At 35.2% G+C, this 20,052-nt stretch overlaps 2 protein-coding genes across 4 annotated transcripts in view; both read left to right on the forward strand.

Annotated features, from left to right (window-relative positions):
- LOC135214819 (WASH complex subunit 1-like) overlaps positions 1 to 20,052 on the forward strand; it is a 192,864-nt gene that overhangs the window by 72,047 nt on the left and 100,765 nt on the right. The window lies entirely within an intron of this gene.
- Positions 2,121 to 12,697, forward strand: LOC135214590 (innexin inx2-like). Its single transcript, XM_064248937.1, has 5 exons — positions 2,121 to 2,151; positions 2,632 to 2,746; positions 7,387 to 7,562; positions 7,795 to 7,954; positions 12,237 to 12,697. The coding sequence occupies exons 1-5, from the start codon at positions 2,135 to 2,137 to the stop codon at positions 12,600 to 12,602; spliced, it is 834 nt and encodes a 277-aa protein (XP_064105007.1). The 5' UTR covers positions 2,121 to 2,134; the 3' UTR covers positions 12,603 to 12,697.

A 20,052-nucleotide genomic window follows, 5' to 3' on the forward strand; every position in this document is an offset into this window, starting at 1 on the left:
CTTTCTTTGCCAAGAGAAGCTCCTCTCTGTCTCTGCAGTCAAAGGATACAGAGGGCCCCCTGGCCCTAGTCCTTAAGCTGCGAGGAGTTGATATTTCCTCTTCCATGGAAATATCTCTCCTAATGAGGAGCTTCAAGAGGTCTTGCCCACCCAGGGAGCTCAAGCCCCCAGGGTGGGATGTGACTCTTGTCTTAAGGAGTTTAACTCGTAGACCCTATGAGCCTCTCCGGGAGTTGTCAGACAGGAATCTGACCCTCAAGACCATCTTTCACTGTGGGCCTGGCATCAGCAAAGAGAGTAGGAGATCATGGTCTTTCCTTTGATGTCAAACACTCGAGGGATGGGGATCAGTTACGCTCGATTTCGTCCCAGATTTCGTATTGAAGACTCAGAACCCTTCGGTCCCTGACACCAGGTTCGAGTCCTTCTCGATCTTCTCCCTAGAGGACTTCACCGGTAATGATACTGAAGAGATGCTGCTTTGTCCTGTGAGGGTGTTACGGTGCTATCTGAAGAAAACTCGACACCTCAGGCCTGATTGTCAACACCTCTCCATCAGCACCAGGGTGACAAAGAAAGAAGTGTCCAAGAACACTGTTTCTTTCTGGCTTCGTGAGGTAATCGGGAAAGTGTATGACTCCGAGAGGAGTGCCGACACCAGTACCTTTCGTCCGAGAGCCCGCAAAGTTAGAGGCATTGGTCCAACCCTTGCATTCTGCAAGAACTTGTCTATCGCACAGGTGCTGAAGGCAGGGGTGTGGTCCAGCCAGACCACCTTCGCCTCCTTCTACCTTCGGAATTATGCTCATAAGTCCTTGGACACTTTTTCCTTGAGACCCGTGGTGGCTGCTCAACAAGTTGTGTAGCTTACCCAGCTCCTTTACAAGACAAGGTTGCATCTCGACCTTGTGATATCACATGAATGGAGAGTGAATGAAAGTGTGACTGGCTCCTCTTCCTTCTCTTTTCTTCCCTCTCCCTGCGGGCAGAGGGTAGCGGTTGTCACAATGCTGGACAGGACAACGGTGCAGGTAAGCAGAAGCGAACAGCAGTAAGAACAAACCCAACCAATACTTTATATTGGCTTCTTACATAGGGCATTAGTTCTTGCTTGCTATTCATAAGAGTACGCTTGCCTCCCTCTTATGAATGGGTCCAGAGGTCTGGCCTCTGATCCTGCAGTTCTCACTCTGATCAGTTGGACAGAGGCTAGTTCTCCCCCTTTGCTCTTATGACCGGGGAGGGAAACCAGGTTGGGCGCAACACCAGTCTGTTCACAAGACTCAGATTCCTCCCACCAATAAGTGAGTCTTCCTTATGTAAAGGACCGATGGTGTATAACTGTCGGAACAAATCACAGTTTTTGAAAGTAACTTGTATTTTTCCTAACTATACAACCTGAGGTCCTTTACATATAGTCCCACCTCATGCCACTCCTCACTGTTTCCCTGGGCCTAAAGCAAAGGGGTATGTTTATCTCCATCGGGCGGACTCCCGACCATCGGACTAGCAGTTACTGCCGAACTACCTTGTTAGTAAATCTTATGACCGGTCCAGATGGTGCTGAATAGTAATTCTTATGTAAAGGACCTCAGGTTTGTATAGAATAGGAAAAATACAATTTACTTTCAAAAATTGTGATATTTACAATATTTTATATTCCTTGGGAATGTAATAATGATGAAGATCCCGAGTCAAATTTTTTTTTTGGGGGAAAGTAATGATGATCAACATCCTTAATGAATTATTTTTGCACAAATTTTGTATAATCCTAGGAAGGGTTACTAATGATGAACATCCATAATGAAGTTTTTATTTGGGGACAACATTTTTCCATTCCTTAGGAAGGGAGTAATAATGCTGAACGTAGTGAAATTTGGTACATTTTTATATCCTTAAGAAGGGTAATAATGATAAACATCCAAAATTGAAATTTATTTACATGTTTTATATCCTTATGAAAGGTAATAATGATGAACATTCAAAGGACTATTTCAAATTAGCAAAAGCTGTTATTGAGACCCCGTTTTTTGGAAGAAGAAGGAAAAGGCGGGAGCCTGTGGATAGTTTTTCTATCGTTTTTCTCTGAAGGCTTCATTTACGAATGAGTGGTTTTGCTTGTTTTTTTATAGTCATGTTTACAATTGTTCAGTAAGTACAGTACAGTATTTGTTTTTTTTTTTTCAAAACTATGTTCTTTTATTATAACCATTGTTTTAAGTCTTTTGTGTAATTAAGTATTAGTTGGAAACATCCATTGCATACCTTGTGAGACTTAGTTTTCTCTAATTAAAAAACCCATGAGTTGATTAAGTGGTCCATGGGATACTGCAGTGTTAGTACTATTGAAAGATAAGTTTTGTTTTAGAATTCTTTCAGCTGAGGGTTATTCATTTGTTTTATAGATTATCATATTTCTAGTTCAGTTTTTCCTTATCCCTCATGAAGCAGGTCTGCTCAAATGCATGCAAGATGAACAAAGTGCTTGATGCACATTGTTAACTGTTTTGCTCAAGATCAATTATTTACATGAAATTACCCAGAATATTGTCAAAAATATTTTTTTTTGTCTCACAAAGTGTTTTCTTGCTATAACAGTACTTATAAAGTAACTTTTTTTTTCATTTTTAGGTCAAATTGGTATGTAAAGGAATCTATAAAATGCGTATCTGCCCACTTTACTTGCACTAGTGAACTCCCTTTTCACCTAAAAAATTTTTGCCTGTCTTTTTCATATGTGTGTGATGTAAGTATTATTTTTATTTTTTTTTTTTTTAAATCAGACACCATATTCTTTAATATAATAATGTGATGGTTTTTATTTAAGTAACTTCCCAGTATTTCCTTGCTAAAAACTAAGCCCTATTAATAATAATAATACATTGCTAAGAGTTTCACTCACTGGTAGTTCGTGGGTTATGCTAGTTTGTTTTGGGTTAGGTGAATAGACCCTGCCCACTTTCAGAGTGAGAGAGGAACAATATGGTAAAGAGCTCAGTTTGTTTTCTGCTGGCTGATGATTGTACTTCCACTATTAGCAGCAGCTTTGTTTGGAATTGCCTATCTTTCTGATTGTATTTGTTCATCAGTTGGTGAAGTATTTGTACTTTGTTAGCCTTGTGGCATAATAAGTAGAATTAGGTTTCTTTTTAAAAAACATGCTTAATCAAGACTTTTTTTTTTTTCTTCTTCTTTCTTCCTTCTTTTACCTAGTTGACTTCTCAGGAATGTCAGACACTAGTTTTACTAGCTTTAGGTATTGGAGCAAACTTGTTTGACCAAAGAATCTTATGATTCTCGTACCACATGCACAATTTGTAGAGGGCAAATATGTTCAGTAGATTAAAAGTGTAATGAATATTCTGACTGGGACTGTAAGAAGGGGAGAGCGTTGAGTGCACATTTAAACAACTGGCTAGGGATAAAAAGTGGAAGGCAATTGCTAGATGGAATTAGTAAGTCTTTAGCTAGCCAAGGATCTCCTTTTGATAATGATAATGATATTGTTGATGTGATCCTAACCCCTATGACCAGCCTCAAGTTGAAAACTGATATAAGATTTGAATTAGTGGTGAAGTTCTTATTGCTCAACTAGTATCATCTGTGAAAGTCCCAATGGACAGCAAAAAGTGATTGGAGTACCCATTGTGGCCCATTGCTAGTGAAGTTGTTGGTAGGGAGGTGGCTGCCTGGCCTGCTAATTCTCCTAGGCAAAGGTCAATGGTAGTTAAACCTGTTACTGGTTCCTAGGTTGCAGCTAAACCACTTTGTGGGAAAGATGTATCTCTGGATGTTCATAGTCTTGTCGAGTTCTGACGATTCCAGTCCCAGGCACCATGGCGATTTGTGGACAAATCATGCCCGCTTAAGAAAACATGCAGTGGATGTGTCATGTTCTCCTCCAGTACCTTATAAGATGCTTAAGGTGAACTGTTGTACATTGCAGTCATTGGGACAGTCCAGAGCAGCTTTCTTCTGATATACCGATACCAACTTTAAGGGGGCCGGCGGAACCCCTATACGTGTATAGGCCGAAAAATGCAAAGTCATGAAAAAATTCATGGAGCTTCATATGGCAATTGAGAATACGTATACGAAATATTTTGTCAAAATTCCTCTTACTTTCGTAGTTACAGGGTAATTAGTTAACGTAACTCAATAAGCTAAAACATTGAATCCGTACAAAAGAAAATGCAATATTTCTTCTATTATCGTAAATTTTGATAATTATTGTCAAAGAAATTGGGAGAAATGGCATCTGTAGACATTCCCCGAGTCGAGAAGGAGACATCAGGCTCAGCTACCAAGTCCAGTCCTGATTTAGTGCGATCACAGACTTCAAGTAGTCTGCACATTCCATTTCCACACCTCTGACGTTCGCCTGCTTTTACGTATGTTTATGTATGTTTCGGCAAGAATTTCATCATACCAATGAGGAAAAGACAAGGAAAACATCTCGCTAACATACAGACGAAGAAAAATCGCTCTCGTATTATTACAGAATATCATAATATATGCGTAGTTAGTGAAGAGAGAGGGTAGGGTTGGGAAGTAAGGGTTTGCTTAGTAACGCCCTCCGTCTAGCTTGACAGCACACGTCACACTGTGCCCAAGGCTACGATCTTTGAGCAAAGAGATCTTCATTTATGATAAATAACAAAGTTTTTGGTTTTTTAATACCCAAAATGGAATATGAAATTCATAACAATCATGATTTATTAAATTGTCTTTGTCTTTGTTAAAAAAAAGAGTAACGCCTTCGAGTTTCACCTCTTGACATTCTCTTGCAATTACGTTTGTTTATCTTTGTTTCGGGCAAGAATTTCATCATGCCAAAGAGGAAAACACAGGAAAACATCTCGCTAACATACAGAAGAAGAAAATTCGCTGTAATAAGCCGAGTTAGTGAAGGGGAGAGAGAGAATTGCGTAGGAAGGAGTGCCTTATCTTGCCTCAAGCAGTGCCCCAGGCTGCGATATATGAGCAAAGGGATCATCATTTATGATTAAATTATGATAAATAAAATAGTTTTGGTTTATTAATACACAAAAAAGAAATATAATTCATAATAATCATTATTTATTAACATTGTCTTTATAGAAATACGAAGGAAAACGTTGAACGCCCGTATCTCAAAACTATACTTATTGACCTTCAAAATCTATCTTCTCACTTAGTTTTAAAGCTATAACATTAGAATTTGGTATATAACTCAGAAAGACATTATAGAACAATCAAATAGAGCCCTTTTTTCAAATTTTTGTTTTGTATTTTTTTATAAATTTTTTTCTCCTGATTTATAGGGTTTATTTTTTTACCATATTGAAAAATTCATATCTAGCAAATAAATGACTTTTAGAAAAAAAACTCTCCATTTGATTGGAGGTCTACATCAGGTCTATATATGTAGTAATCCCAGGTCTTAATATTAATATCAAGGGAGGAGATAGAATTTGAAAAAATTGTTATTTTCGGGATAAATCGCCCTGGCGTCACAAAACCGAAGGTCAGAGGCCAAAAACATATGCGGTTTGGAGATGTCCCAAGTCACCTTATTAAGTGGTATGAATATCAAAGTCCTGTCCTTAAAAAAGGGCATTAGCCGCCGGCCCTTAAAGCCGATACCTGTTACCTCCATATTACTGTAATTTAGGAGAATACAGTGAACCCCCATATTTGCGGATTTCTCTCTAGAGTCCTAGACCATATACATACACCCATTATTTGTAGAAAAGGATTACCAGGCCCTTTCATCATCTAAATAAATGAGTTTGTTAACTGTTTCTAGCAAATATCTAAATTAGAACTCAGAATAAAAGTATATTAGTGATTTCAGATTGCTTGTCATTGAATTCAAGTAAGCATTCTGTATCTAAATTGTAAAAGTCTTAATGGTAGCCATAATATAAGCCAAACTGTATCCAGGTAACTAAGGGATTAAACTAGATAGTTATACTTGATGTTCTTTTTCAATAAAAATTATGCCTTTGAAATTGTTTATATAACCCTATTAAATGACCTCCCCCTTTCAACTTTTGAACCTTTAATATATAATAACCAAGAAGAACAAGAATGGATTTTAGTAACAATGTATACAGTTAGTAACAATATATAGTGTCTACCCACATATTTATGATGGATAGGTACTAGACCCTGCCCCCCCCCAACAAATAGCTAGAACCCAGACCTCTATAAAAATGCTTAAAACTGCCAATTTTTAGTTAGGTAAAACTCAAGAAAAGCTCTCTACAAATGTTTACAACTGGTTTCTTTAATATTTTTATCTCAAAAAGCAGAGTATGCGTTTAATGATGAATTTATAAAAAAAACCAGAAAAAGGAAATTGTGGATATTTCTCATAGAAAAATAACATGAATAGGCAAATTTTCTGCTAATAATGGGGGTACATGTTCCAGAGAGAAATCCGCAAATATGGTGGTTCACTTATATTCTCCTAAATAACAGAAATATGGAAGTAACAGGTATCAGCTTGAAAAGTTGGTATCGGTATCAGCCAAAAAATTTGGTATCGGTGCATCCCAAGTCTCGGCTTGCAGGAGGTTCGGGAACTAAAGAAACTCCGAAGACAACTTCTTAGAGCACTTGGTTAATCCTTTGCCTCATTACAGGTATAGGTCAACAAACATTCAACTCAAAAAAAGCACAAATTCCTATGATGGGGTTTATTAATATATACATTTTAGAAAACCTAGAAGGATTTTATTAAAAACCTATAGCTGACCTTATATTTGCACAAAGCCTTCAAAGGACAATTTTGCATGCACTTTTTGGCCTGCTAAGTTCCAAAAAAAAAAAACCCAAAAATCCCTTAGTCTTAGGTGTTTCAGCCTTATTGCAGACCAAGATAATAGTGAGATGTATAATTGGGAAAACATTTTATTGCAGTTTTGCATGGTGTGCAAAGATTTAACATATCTCATTACTTTTTTGTAAGTTTTTATTTTAAATTAAGTAATATGTATAGATATATTCTTTTACATTTTTACATGACTAACATCAACTCGTCACTTTGACTTTATTTTTTGTTTATTGAGTGTACTATGCTAAATATGTACTATTACTTTTATTGACCTTAGGATATATATCATAATGCAAGTTGTAATTTCACATAGACATTGATAAAAGAACATTATTGCTCACCAGTTTTGATCAGTGAAAAATTCCCTGGTGTCTTGAATAGGCATGATTGGAAATTGTTGAGTGAGCCATTGAAAACAATGGTAAATTACTGTCAGAAATCGACTAAAACTTTTCATTTTTCCCATAAGAACTTGAAAATATTTGTCAGTGTAGAGGTTTAGAGGTACTATATTGGAATATTTTGCTGTATAATTAATTTTGATTGATCATGGTTGAATGTTACAGCTCACATCAGTATTAGGCGGCTCCTGCTCCCGCCGTTACCTCTTATTTTACCGTTGGATTCACACAAGTTTTCTGGTTATTGGATGTTTATATTACATACCAAGATTTATCGCCAAGAAAGTTATGAATCCAAGGTTGAAGAAACTCCTTTATGATCTTGCATGTGATGAAGCTAGGTAAGAGGCAAATTAAATCATACATACGTATAGGTATAATGTGTCTTATTTCTGAAAATTACCCATACTTTTATTTTTTTTATATATTTGCAGCCTTGAAATTTTTAGTAGATAAATACTAATGGACCTGTTTACTCATACAATTGATAAGATAAATACTAATGGACCTGCTTACTCATACAATTGATAAGATAAATACTAATGGACCTGTTTACTCCTACAATTGATATAGGTATGATGCTGCTTCGTGTGAGCAAGTAACAGAAAAAATGCTCAAGTTTGTTGATATGGACAGAGGATCACGTTCACAATATCTCTGGCTTGTATTTTGTCATGTGATTGCTTTACTTATAGACTTTGGCGTTATATGTTTCTTTGACTTTATGTTACAGGTAAGTGTGCCACACTACATATTTCTTTTAACTTCTTGTTATGTAGGTATCACACCAATTTTTGCATGTAACAAACTACATATACGTAATAGTCCTCTGAACTTTAAGTTTGTTGGTGGCATGATATACCTAGATGAACTACCAATAAATATATTAGACTTTTTGATGCAGTGTGAGCCAACTGCTCCCCAACCCCATGTTTAGAGTAATGGTGATCTTACATCTTGTGAAAGGGTAAGAGCCTAACTCTATATAACCTAATTTAAGTTTTTGGACACCCAACTTCTCAATATACAGTGCCCCCCCCCCCACCCCCCCTCCCCCCCCCCTCCATTTTTACATCAGCATAGGTTCAGAACTTACTGGGAAAATGCAAAATTTTAAATTAAAATATCCCCTCTAAAATTGCTTATAACTGCCAAATACCTTGTACCCCTTAAACTGAAATGCCTATTTTAACATTTCATTGCTTAATTTGACAGTTCAAACAAAAATATACCATAATTATCATAATCAAATAAATTTAATAAGTAATTTCAAACAAAAATGCATCCCAAAGCAACCTTACATGACAGTAGTATACTCTCCTACCTTCTGTTACTCTTAAGTTACTATATACACCCCTAAAACACTTATAATTGTCTGCTTTAACACTTCATTGCTAAACTTGAAAGTTCAAACAAAAAACTATACCTCAAACTATCATCCTAGAACGCTCTAATATCATTTTAAAGTCATGTTGCAAAATTAAGTACCATTCTATAACTGTTACTCTTCAAGTATCCCCTATCATTTAGACAAGCACATTTTTCTTTGGGCTACAGCATCATTCTGCACATATATACTACAAGCGCTTGGCGTACATTTTACATATAGTATTGATATTTTCCTTAGTTGTAAGATTTTGAAATTGTATTTACTCTACTGGTACGTGTTTTAGGTGAGCAATATACTCTTGTATAGAGCATATCTAAAATACATGACTGGTTTAGAATGATCGGGCATGATCTCCAAAGAGAATGCTATGTTTGTGTGTTGTGTTAGTATTTTCATGATTATGTACAAATACATTTATGATAAAAAAAATTATTTTTATTAAAAAAATTCTTTTGCCGTCATTCTTGTAACAAAAAATTTTTTATTCTCTCTCTCTCTTTCTCTCTCTCCTCTCTCTATCTCTCTCTCTCTCTCTCTCTATCTCTCCTCCCATCTCTCTCTTCTCTCTCTCTCTCTTGTAAAGTGCTCCCCCACTTTTACATGGTATTAGGTTCCAGAACCTGCAGCGGAAATGCAAAATCCCCTATAAAAATCCTTATAAGTGGCTTATAACTTCCATATAACTGCCAAATACCAAAGTACTCCATTGTTTAAAATGCTTATAACTGTCTATTTTAATATTTCACTGCTTAATTTGATAGTTTCAAACAAAAATATATAAAAAGCCATCATCCCAAAAGATCATAAGATGATTAGTATCTATTCTGTTACTCTTCAGTATATATGCCCCCAAAATGCTTATAACAATGATTTACTAATTTTAAAATATTAATGTTAATATAAACAGCAAAATATCTATAAAATGTTTAATACAAATTAAACAAATCTGCCCTACAAAACAATTGACAACTAATCAAGTTACCCCTGTACTGTATACATAAGCCGTTTTCTCTCATGCCTAATACTGAAGTATTAATCCTTTCAAAATTATCACTAATTCGCTTTTTTAATATAACAACAATGTTTAATCGCAAATTACTTTATTTTTTCATATTGTGAAAGTGACTAAACATTGATTTTTATGATTTACATCCTGCTTATAATGTAGTTATGTATCTAGTATTAAGCTCACATCCAGGTTGGGCCCCAGACTGAGCATAATAAGTGTATGACTCTCTCTCTCTCTCTCTCTTCTCTATCTCTCTCTCTCGTCTCCTCCTTACTCTCTCTCTCTCTCTCTCTCTCTCTCTCTCTCTCTCTCTCTCTCTCTCTCTCTTGTAATGTAAGATATATTTGCAATGATATTACTGTAAAGTTTGTTTTATGATAAAGCATGCCATACACTATTTAAAATATTTGCTAATTATTTTCATTTTATTTTACAGTCTTCTTTTACTGAAAATAAAATGAAAATAATCAGTGAATATTTTAAATATCGTTCAACTTGCTTTATCATCACAATCTTCACAGCAATATAGTTTCAAATAGATCTTACAATACCTTTTGAGAGAGAGCGAGAGAGAGAGAGAGAGATCTATTATGCTCAGTATGGGGCCCAAACTGGAATGAGCTTAATAGATGCATAACTATATTATAAGTAGTATGCTGTAAATCATTTTTATCATGAAAATCAGTATTAATTACATACACAACATGAACAAGTGTTGCTCTACACAAAAAAAAGCAAATCAAGTATTAATTTTAGTGATTTTGTTCAATGAAAAAATCTGCAAATTATTGAAAGTTCCTCATGGAAAAGTGAATATGTAATGTGTTCCACTAAAATCTGACAAAATAGACCACAGAGATGTGAGTTTGCCCATCCATCACCTGAATACCTGTTACAGTGGAACACCTCCCCCCCACGCACAAATAGCTAAAATCCGCAAATAACTTAAAACCCCTTTAAAACTGCTTAGAACTGCCTATTTTATTAGTTCAAGCACAAAAGAAACCCCCTCTAAAATGCTTATACCTGAATATTTCAAAATATAGTTTCATGACAGGGCGTTTAGTCATAAAATTTATATGTTAATACTGTAATGAGTGAATATTCCCTGCTGAAAAATACCATGAATTGGCAAATTTTCCACGAACGATTGGTAGATATGATCATAGCGTCTGCAAATCTTGGGAACGTAAATACAGGGAGTCCACTGTATAGATTTTCATATGATCATGCACATCCATAAAGGGTTAATGTATTTGTACAGTTTGTAGATATTTGATTTACTTTCCTATATCTTATACTATTGCAGGTTGCATTTTCATTTTTTTCTTTTGTATTTTTTCAAAAATATTGTTTCTACTAAATTTCTACAAACAATATTTCTTATATTTTTTATGTGAATTTGTGGTGACAAATCATAATATATATTGTTTGTTCATACGCAAAACAAACCTTCGGTCTTAACAATAGGATAAATCCTCTGGTGCCAGCTGGAAACCAGTTAAAAACAAAGATTGTAAATGTTAGAAATCTGTGGCATCTGCCTTCCCATGCATAATTGACATGGAAATGAGTCCAGAGACTGGACTTGAATCCAGTGACACATCAGTCAATCTTCAACCACTGAGGAGAGCGGATGTTTGCTTTGCTCTCTTCCTCCAAGTTTTTTTTTTTTTTTTTTTTCATCCAGCCTAAGGAGTCATGTGAGTGTCAACATATTTGTACAGCCTTCTTGGATTCCTGTGTTCGTGCTTCCTCTGGGACAGATGCAACTATTATTTTTTGGGATATCTTGGAAGATATATGGAAACATTTATGTTAAGACATTTCAATGTGTGTGGTTCGGGACATTCGAGATGGTTTGGTTTGTGCTGCAGAGAAGGTTTATGTGTGAAGGATTTGTCTTCTATCATAAGTGTGTTCCTCCACTTCCTGAACACAAATGTTGATGGCGGTAGATGTCTGATAGCGTTGGTCTCGTGTGCATGCTCAGGGACCAGTCAGGCATACATACATACATACACATAGTTCTTTTTAATTTTATGGATGTAATGAATCTTGACATGTTTCTTTGTATTAAATCCCAGTGGACTGAGTGTTAGATATCCACATATCTAACATCTCAAAAGCTTAGGTCCTCTTCTTTAGAATTCTCATTTCTAAGAAGAATGATCTGGTGTGCCGAACCTCCAGTTGTTTCAGGATTCTCATACCTCCCTCCAAGTTTTAGTCTATCTATCTTATTGTTTAGACCAAAGATTTGTTCTACGTATGAACAAATGACAATTTTTTAATTAATTTTTTTTATTTTTCATAGCTAACAAACCTGAGAGCTTAACACTGACTGCCCACCTCTAGCCAACCCTCTTATGTTTCATCCTGGGTTGGAGGAAAGATTGATGCTTTACTGAATTCAAGTGCAGTCTCTGGACTCGCTTCTACCTCAACTATGCATCAGATGCCAGATGCCACAGATTCCTTGCATTTACCATCTTTGATTGTTTTTAACTGGTTTCCAGCAGACGCCAGAAGATTTATCCTATTGTTAAGACTCAGGTTTGTTAACTGTGAAAAATACAAATTAATTAAAAATGTATAATTTTTCTCTGTTTTCAGAATCGATTCATTGGACTTCTGTATCATTCTTACCCATATCAGCGCAACCCACCACACTTCACTGACTATATATCACAGACATTTCCACCTTTTGCTAACTGCACAGTCCATACAGAAAATCTCATTAATGTGGAAAGGGAAGAGACATTTGGTTGTTATTTATACCTCATGGAATTATATGACAAAATATTCATCGTACTTTGGCTATGGCTTGCGTCTCTGTCATTTGTTACCATTCTTAGTATATTGGTTATGCTTTTGGTTTCTTTTCCACCCTTCAATCATTTCTTTTTTATGCTTGTTCACACCATCAGTGAGGCTTGGTCAAATGAGAAAAAAAGTTCAGTCAATGAGCAACTTGAATGACCTTTATACACTGTATCTCATGAAGCAACATTGTAGTGAAAGCCAGTTTATTAGATTTATTGCAAAATTGATCCACAATTCTGAGGATACTCTTGAGGAAGTCTTGGTTATGAAAGGGGAGAGAGAAAAATGTGACTCTGTTAAAGAGAAGTGTGTTGTTTTTGATGGCCAATGGAATAGTGAGAAGGAGGATGTAGATCCTGAAAGTCGACGTTGGCCACTTAATGCAAGTACACCACAGTATTCTGAAACAAGAATTGCAAACTGCAGGACATTTGGAAGGCCTCTTGAGCTTTGATATTTATGCCAAGAGATATACTGTATGTTGTCCTTTCCACCTCACAAAATGAAAGTCATGACTCCAATGGAAATTTGTGTTTTATAACATGAGATTTTACCTGGTGCAAATTTGTCCTTACTTTATAATTGTAGAATTCAAGTTGTTCAAATATTTTGTCAGAGGCAGCAATTTGTAAAACTTATGCAATACATACTAACTTTGATGTGGGAGGGCAATGTTATTGTATGTTCTATTGCTTGGGTGGTATTACCGTGCACCTTAATTACCTGTACGTATTCCACATCTGCTTAAAAGGATATATAACACTAATTGAAGTATGTACATTTAAATACAGTGTTATTGATTACATTTTTTTTCAGTTGCCCAGTATGTAGTTGTTGTTTTCAAAATAGTAAGCAGTTGTGATATAAAGGGTTGAGTAAGTTCCTCACTATTTGAGGGTAATTAAATTTTACACCTTTATAATAGTAATAATTGGATTGTTGACCTTTAATAATAAATTTTATGAAGTTATAATTATATTAGAAATGTCATTACTATGAAACCATTTTTGAGCAACTGGACATTTAAAAAAATTGTAAGGAATTTTTTTTTAAACTTAGCTTAGCTGTCTCTTAATTTCTGAATAATTACCTATGTACAATTTATTAAATCTAAGAGATCAACTTTATAAGTACGTAGTAGCTGCATAACAATGGCATTCAATTCTTGTAATAAGAGCTACTATGTGTATTATATGAACTGTACTAATTTTTAGTGGATGGATAACTTGTCATTCTGTCCCAGTGCATTGGAGAAAAAATGTAAAATTGGCCCAGATAACTTTGAAATGTCATACAATCATGAGCCCAATAGATTGTTTTCATTAAGCTTGATCTTTGTAACATTTTAGATTAATTAGTAGCTCAGGGAAGCTGAACTTGCTCAAATGTTCCAAATAGTATTCTCAATCTACTCAGGAAAACTAAGTTTTACTTCTTACGTTGTTGCAATTTTGTGTTTGAATGCCTGCAAGAAGAGGCATTTGGAAATTTTGGAACCTAAGGAGGTGGAACAATGTTAAGGATTTTTTTTCAAGTAGTGTTTTATTTTTATAAGTGGTCTTTAAAATTGGTGGCATTATGTTATATTTTGAGTGTACATTGTACATTGCAACCAAATTTGGTATAGTTTGTTTGTTGCAAACAAGATAGTTTAAGTACAAATGTTTATTAAAGTACAAAACTTATAAAGATATGCAGATAATTGGTAGTTAAATTGTTGGAACATTAAATTGTTGCCACAAAGATTAATATGCAACTGTTAATGGTTCATTGTGTATGTAACTTTTAACAGCCAAATTTTATTTTAGAGAAAGTTTTTTCATTTGTGTCAATAACTTAGAATGTATACTGTGGGTCTCAAACATAAATGGGCAAATTGCTGTGCAGTGTGTACATATTTTGCTGAATCCATTTTCCATTGTCATAGAAATACTAGTTATATTTTAGTTTTCTGTTTTCAGGGTACAGTAAGTTCACTTCTTGGTTTTTAATACTGAATTTTCTGTCACATTTTCAGAGTTTTTTTTGGTTCTAGGATTTTTTTTTTTAGTTTTTATTTGTGAATGTACATTCATGTATAGAAATAAATTGGTTTTTGTGCATATTCTAAATATTAAGTGCTTCAGTAAATTGTGTGTACCATGTTAATTAAATTGATGAGTGTAAGTTATGATACATCCATTTATTTTGAAATTTTCATGTAAATGCGAATTAATGAGTTGTACTAGACATTTACAAACTTGTGCAGCAAACTTTTTTGAATAGTTAAATCAGTTTGGAAGTTCAGACATTTGAACCCAACATCATTCTTGTTAATAACAAAACAAGTCTACAAAACTGGTAAGATGAATCCATACAGTGATGATTTAAATAATAATTTAATATCCTTGACAATGGATAACTTCAGGATATGTTGTCTATGGTGATCCATGAAAAGTATTAATATTTTTAGCATCTTCAACTGGTGACATCTACCAGGTAAATGGTTATTGTATTGATAAGAGCTTGCAGTATGATGGAAAGATTTGTATACTTTAATATTTTTTTCTTGGCTTGCTTGGTTATGGAATACCCTGAAAAGGACAAAAATAGAAGAAATCACTAATCAGTAGAGCTTTATTGATTATTCAAAAGGATACTGATACAGCCATGAAAGAACAGGATTAAATTAAAAGTTGTGAAGTCTTTATACCTGCTGTGTGACATACCTAAATCTTGTTACAAGTTGTTGGGTTAGGCCTTTCAGATTACTGTATGTATGCAGTGTAGTACTTTCATATCCTTTGCAAATGACAAACTCATTACATCAAAAGTTTTTGGAGTCTTGAAGTTGGCTATTTTTAGGATGAGCGGTAGATTGCCCACTATCTCACCTCACTTAAAAAGTATCCTGTACAAGTTTTCATTAGATCATGTGACCTAACTGCTTCTCTGAGAGATATCTCTGCGTGAGTTCTGTCACATGATTGATTTCTTTAAGTACTGTTTACACTCATTAAAGCCTCCATAGGATCTTAAATGTGCATATTTGAGGTCAGTGATATTGTGATTGCTAGAGGTGTTAACTGTAGTTGATACTGATGATGGAATATATGTGACATTTTCAGTTGGTCTGAAACATAACCCCAGACCTCTCATGCCAAAGTTGCTCCATGACAAACAAGTAACAAGTCTTTTTCTTGGTATGTAACTTAGTAGTATAAGAAAGGATATTTTTCACTGTTATGGTATTGATTGTTCACTGTAATTATACATTCTTTAATGTAATGAAATTAGTTAAGGTTTAAGAATTGGACTCATCACTACATATCTTTGAAAGACAGATTTGCCAAATAAAAAACTTTAAAGGACCTAAATTAACAATCTAATCTAGGTATTGAGGGGAGTAACAAATATGAGAATATTTTATTTTATCTTTTTGGTTTATATTTTTAGTAAATTCTCTCTTTGCCTCATTCTTGGTTATTAAAGTTCTGATTGATAGCAGGATGCAAAATCACAAGAATTAACAACAGTAGCCATCCATTTTTTTTCTATACTAGATTTTCATCGTAAAACCATTTTTGCCACATTTTATTTCTTATAACATTGTAAGTATTTTGAACTGGTAAAAGAAAGAATAAACAAGGTCTATCAAATCAGTTTTTTCTTTTTAACATGGAGATGTATTGTTTTCAGTTGAGAGTGGAAGAAGACAGGGTTGGAAGAATTTTTGCAGAGAAGTAACTGCTTTAGTCAAGTATAGTTTTATTGTTTTATTTTTATCATAAAGACAAATCAGCCCAACATTATTAGTTGTAAAGCTGTAATATAATGAGTATTAGTACTTTACAGCAGTAATTGTAATTTCCAGTCAGTTGAATCTTAATGGAAATTATGGTAAGTAATGAATAGTATTTTGATTAATTTTTATAGCCAAATAAGGGGTTCATCAGAACTGCCATTATTAGAAATGTCTCGGCTTCACCAATTTAATCCTTAATGGATGGATAGCTTCTCAGGAGTAGTGATAACAGGTTTGGGATGGTGGATGGGATGATCCTCTAGATAAGCAATATTAGCACCATCGATTTAGAAACAACCAAGCAGGAAAGAGGTGCCAATACTTCTATAGCCCATTAATTCACTGCTTTATGACATGGCAAATTCTTAATCAATTTGTATTTTTTTTATCTACGAACTTAAGGTCTTTATGTATGGGAAACTGCATTAGCTGATCCAGTTGGAAAAAACATCAGGGGTTTGATAACATCAGGGTGATAACCAGTGGGGAGAGAGTATGCAGATGAGTGGGTGGAAGAAAGAGAATATGAATGGAGATGTAGTAAAATGAATAAATGGGGTTGTAGCTAGGGTCCAAAGGGATCCTGCAGAGAACTGTAAAAGTAATGCTTACAGACACATGAGTCAGATTTGTGGAGAGAGAGAGAGAGAGGCTAATGTCTGTGAAAGGATCATTATTTATTGGCACAATGGGGAAAATATATAATATAGTACTAATGTGAAGATCTAACCATTTTATGTTTATACCCTCCTTTTACAAAATGAATGTTAAACAATAATTGCCTGAGCTTTTCCAAATGTGAAAAGTATTAATGCCCACGGGACCTCATTGGTGGATATATTTGACATTAGTACTAAGAGTGTCTGCAGCATCCACTTATCCTCTGGCTCTGCTTCCTGTTGGGCTAGTGCTGACAGTGCTCTTCACGTGGTGCTCTTAATGCATTGCTTAAGGGTATTTGCAGTGTCCCTTTGCCCTGTAGCTCCACCAACTTTTTAGATTTATATGTCACCTCCATTCCCACGTCCTTTCTTCAGCCTTGCTGTCAACCTCTTCTCTAGCTAATTCTTCTTAGTGGAATTTGGGAGTTTCTCCTAATTCCACTTTAGATCATTTGATTTCATTAACTTTATTTTCTGGCACTCCAGCTCCCTCTTTGCACTGTTCTTAGTGATAATTGTCACATTTTAATTCTTTTACTTGACCTCCATTCTCGATTTCTTTCTCCATGTTTCTGTCCAACCTGTCTTATTACTGTGTGAAGTAATACGTAAAAGGTTTCACCCAGTTTTGTCTTAGATACTTGTACTTCATCTAATTTATTTTCCAGCCTTTTACATCCTGGTGTCAAAACAGTCTAAGAACTTAAAATACATTACATGAGTTTCATTGTACTTGAATCAGATAATTACATAAGAAACCATATCATGTAGAAAATAACAGGAACCAAATAGTTAATAAGTACTTAGTAAAAGGGGCCGATTGTTTAAACCAAAAGGGGGTTCAAATGAGTGTTTTTTCAGGGCCATGTTCTGCCATAACAGTTTTTATTGTAATAGCTTTCATCCTGCAGTTTCGCTTTAATTCTTGCAGTAATTTATTTGAACATTCATGGTCTAATGCAATAACGCGCTCTGTCTTCATATGCCAGTTTTTTTAAAATATAGCTGATCACAAGAATGAAATAATGTATCAAGCGCGATTATTTTGTTTGTGTGGCACGGTTATATTTATTTGTCATGCCTGTCAAGTGGCATAGCATTTCATCCATATCTTGTAAACATACATGAAAGAGGAATCATGAAAAATTTATGGACTAATTAAGTGTAATGCTCCAAGTGTCAGTTCATCAGTGAGCATGCTAAAACTGATAAAACACGCAGCTAGCTATTTGTAGTCATAGGCAAAATAAGCGAATTAATTTTGAATTATGCGCCGGGCCTTTGCATTTACTTGGGTGTAGTGACGTCATGAGCAAGGGCTTACGTTAGAAAACTAATAATATAAAATATTAAATTATATATAACGTGAAAATTTCAACAGACTATAATTTATTAGATGATATTTTTGTATTATATACATTTATTACAAATATTGAATGGTAACGGTTCGAACCGAAGGTTCAGTCCGAACCGAAATTTGCGCTGTAACGTAGACATTCTGTCACTTACCCCTTCCGCGGACCCTCTCCCAGTGGCAAGATCAACGAAACCTACTCCCTTACCGTGCAGAGAAGATCACGTGGTAATGGATCGTTGTTAATTACAAGACTTTGTTCGTCTTCATACCACAATTACCCAGTCGTTCAAACAAGTTTTGATCGATTGAGTTAATGATTTGGTTAAAATACTTTTCACTCGGCAATTTCCTGGATCAGGACTGGTCCGGCAAGTCGCCATCATGGCACGTGTCTACTATGGCCATGCCATATTGCCTGATCTTAACTTTTTTTTTTATATATATATATACATCTTGAAATATGCCAGTTTAGGTAGCCGATGTTATATACCTAAACCACAGATAACGTTACTAAAATAGTAGAGGTTATCTGCATGCAGTATTTTTGCTCATCGCGTGCATCGGTTTCACGTTGTTACTACTAGCTAGTAGGCCTGACTTTCCACGTGTCGGCCATCCCATTGCTTCCGAAATTGGGAAGTGATGGATGGCCGAACGTGAACTACCTATGTTGGCTAGGCTAGCTTGTTCTAAATTGTACAAGGCATGCCATACAGAAAACAGAATTTGGTAGCAGCGAGTTTGACCAAAATGGCTAAAGGATCGCTGTTATTGAATGCCAGGTTTTCTAAAACGAAAGTCATTAATAAGGAAGAATCCTGGCTAGGGTTAGGTGAAAAGAAAAAAGCACGTGAAAATAAGTTATGAATTTTATGTAGGTAGACATCTGGGTAGATCTAGAGTACCGTGACCATGCGGCCCACCGCCATATCCTCGTGTAGCAAACATGCTATTAAGTAGCAGTTAACGTTGGTTAACAGGAGTTAGGTAGGCCGTTAGCTAGCCTAGACCTAGCCATACCCTCCGTTTTTAATTTAATTTTTTTTTTTTTTTCAATTTATCCAGTTCTTAGTATTTGACATCCAGGTCCTGCACCACTTTCATAGTACTTGCAATGACCATCTGTATTGGAGAACTTTTCAGTAAGGTAAAATGTAGGGAGAACGTACATTACATGAAGGCCACCATGAAATCTTTTAATTCATACCATGCAAAGGCATGGCTTAAGTATTGGAACTGGTGAAGAACCGCAGACGGTCCATCGTCATCGCGTGGCTCTGCCTTATTCACTCTATATTTAGTTGGTGAAACAAGAATAAAATTACATCTTCAAGCATACCATTCAAAAGATTGGAGTTTCGTCAACATAATGTGTTATATGAAAGCCCCATACAAACTTAAGATAACCATGTGATTTCTTTGTAAAATGTTTTCAAGGCAGTTTTGAAATCCAATATGGCGGCAGTCGCGTGACTGGCCGTTTTAACCAGACAATCCACCTTCCCAGCACTCAATTGAACAATGTTGGCGTATATATGTAACGTTTATTGGTCTTACTCAAGGTTGCAGTTTTTATCAGCGCAATAAACATTTTGTGGCCTATATTAGTGAAAATTTTAAACTTTCTATTCCCGGGGTCATGGTTTGAACTGAATTATTACCTTGTAATCGGTGGTTTTATCATTACTGCCATCACGACTTATACACCACAGTGCTGATTTGATGGGAAATACACAGTTTGGTCTTGATTCACTCCAAATTGACTGCATCGCTGACACTGATGTAGAAAACCAATCTCTCCCA

Source organism: Macrobrachium nipponense, chromosome 46, assembly GCF_015104395.2.
Source record: "Macrobrachium nipponense isolate FS-2020 chromosome 46, ASM1510439v2, whole genome shotgun sequence".
Lineage (NCBI taxonomy): Eukaryota > Metazoa > Arthropoda > Malacostraca > Decapoda > Palaemonidae > Macrobrachium > Macrobrachium nipponense.

Bases quoted from the DNA above. Each gene is read 5' to 3' on its own strand.
- LOC135214590 (XM_064248937.1), top strand. The intron at 2,747-7,386 runs GTAAGTATTATT...TGAATGTTACAG, and splicing joins CTTTTTCATATGTGTGTGAT to CTCACATCAGTATTAGGCGG. The intron at 7,955-12,236 runs GTAAGTGTGCCA...CTCTGTTTTCAG, and splicing joins TCTTTGACTTTATGTTACAG to AATCGATTCATTGGACTTCT.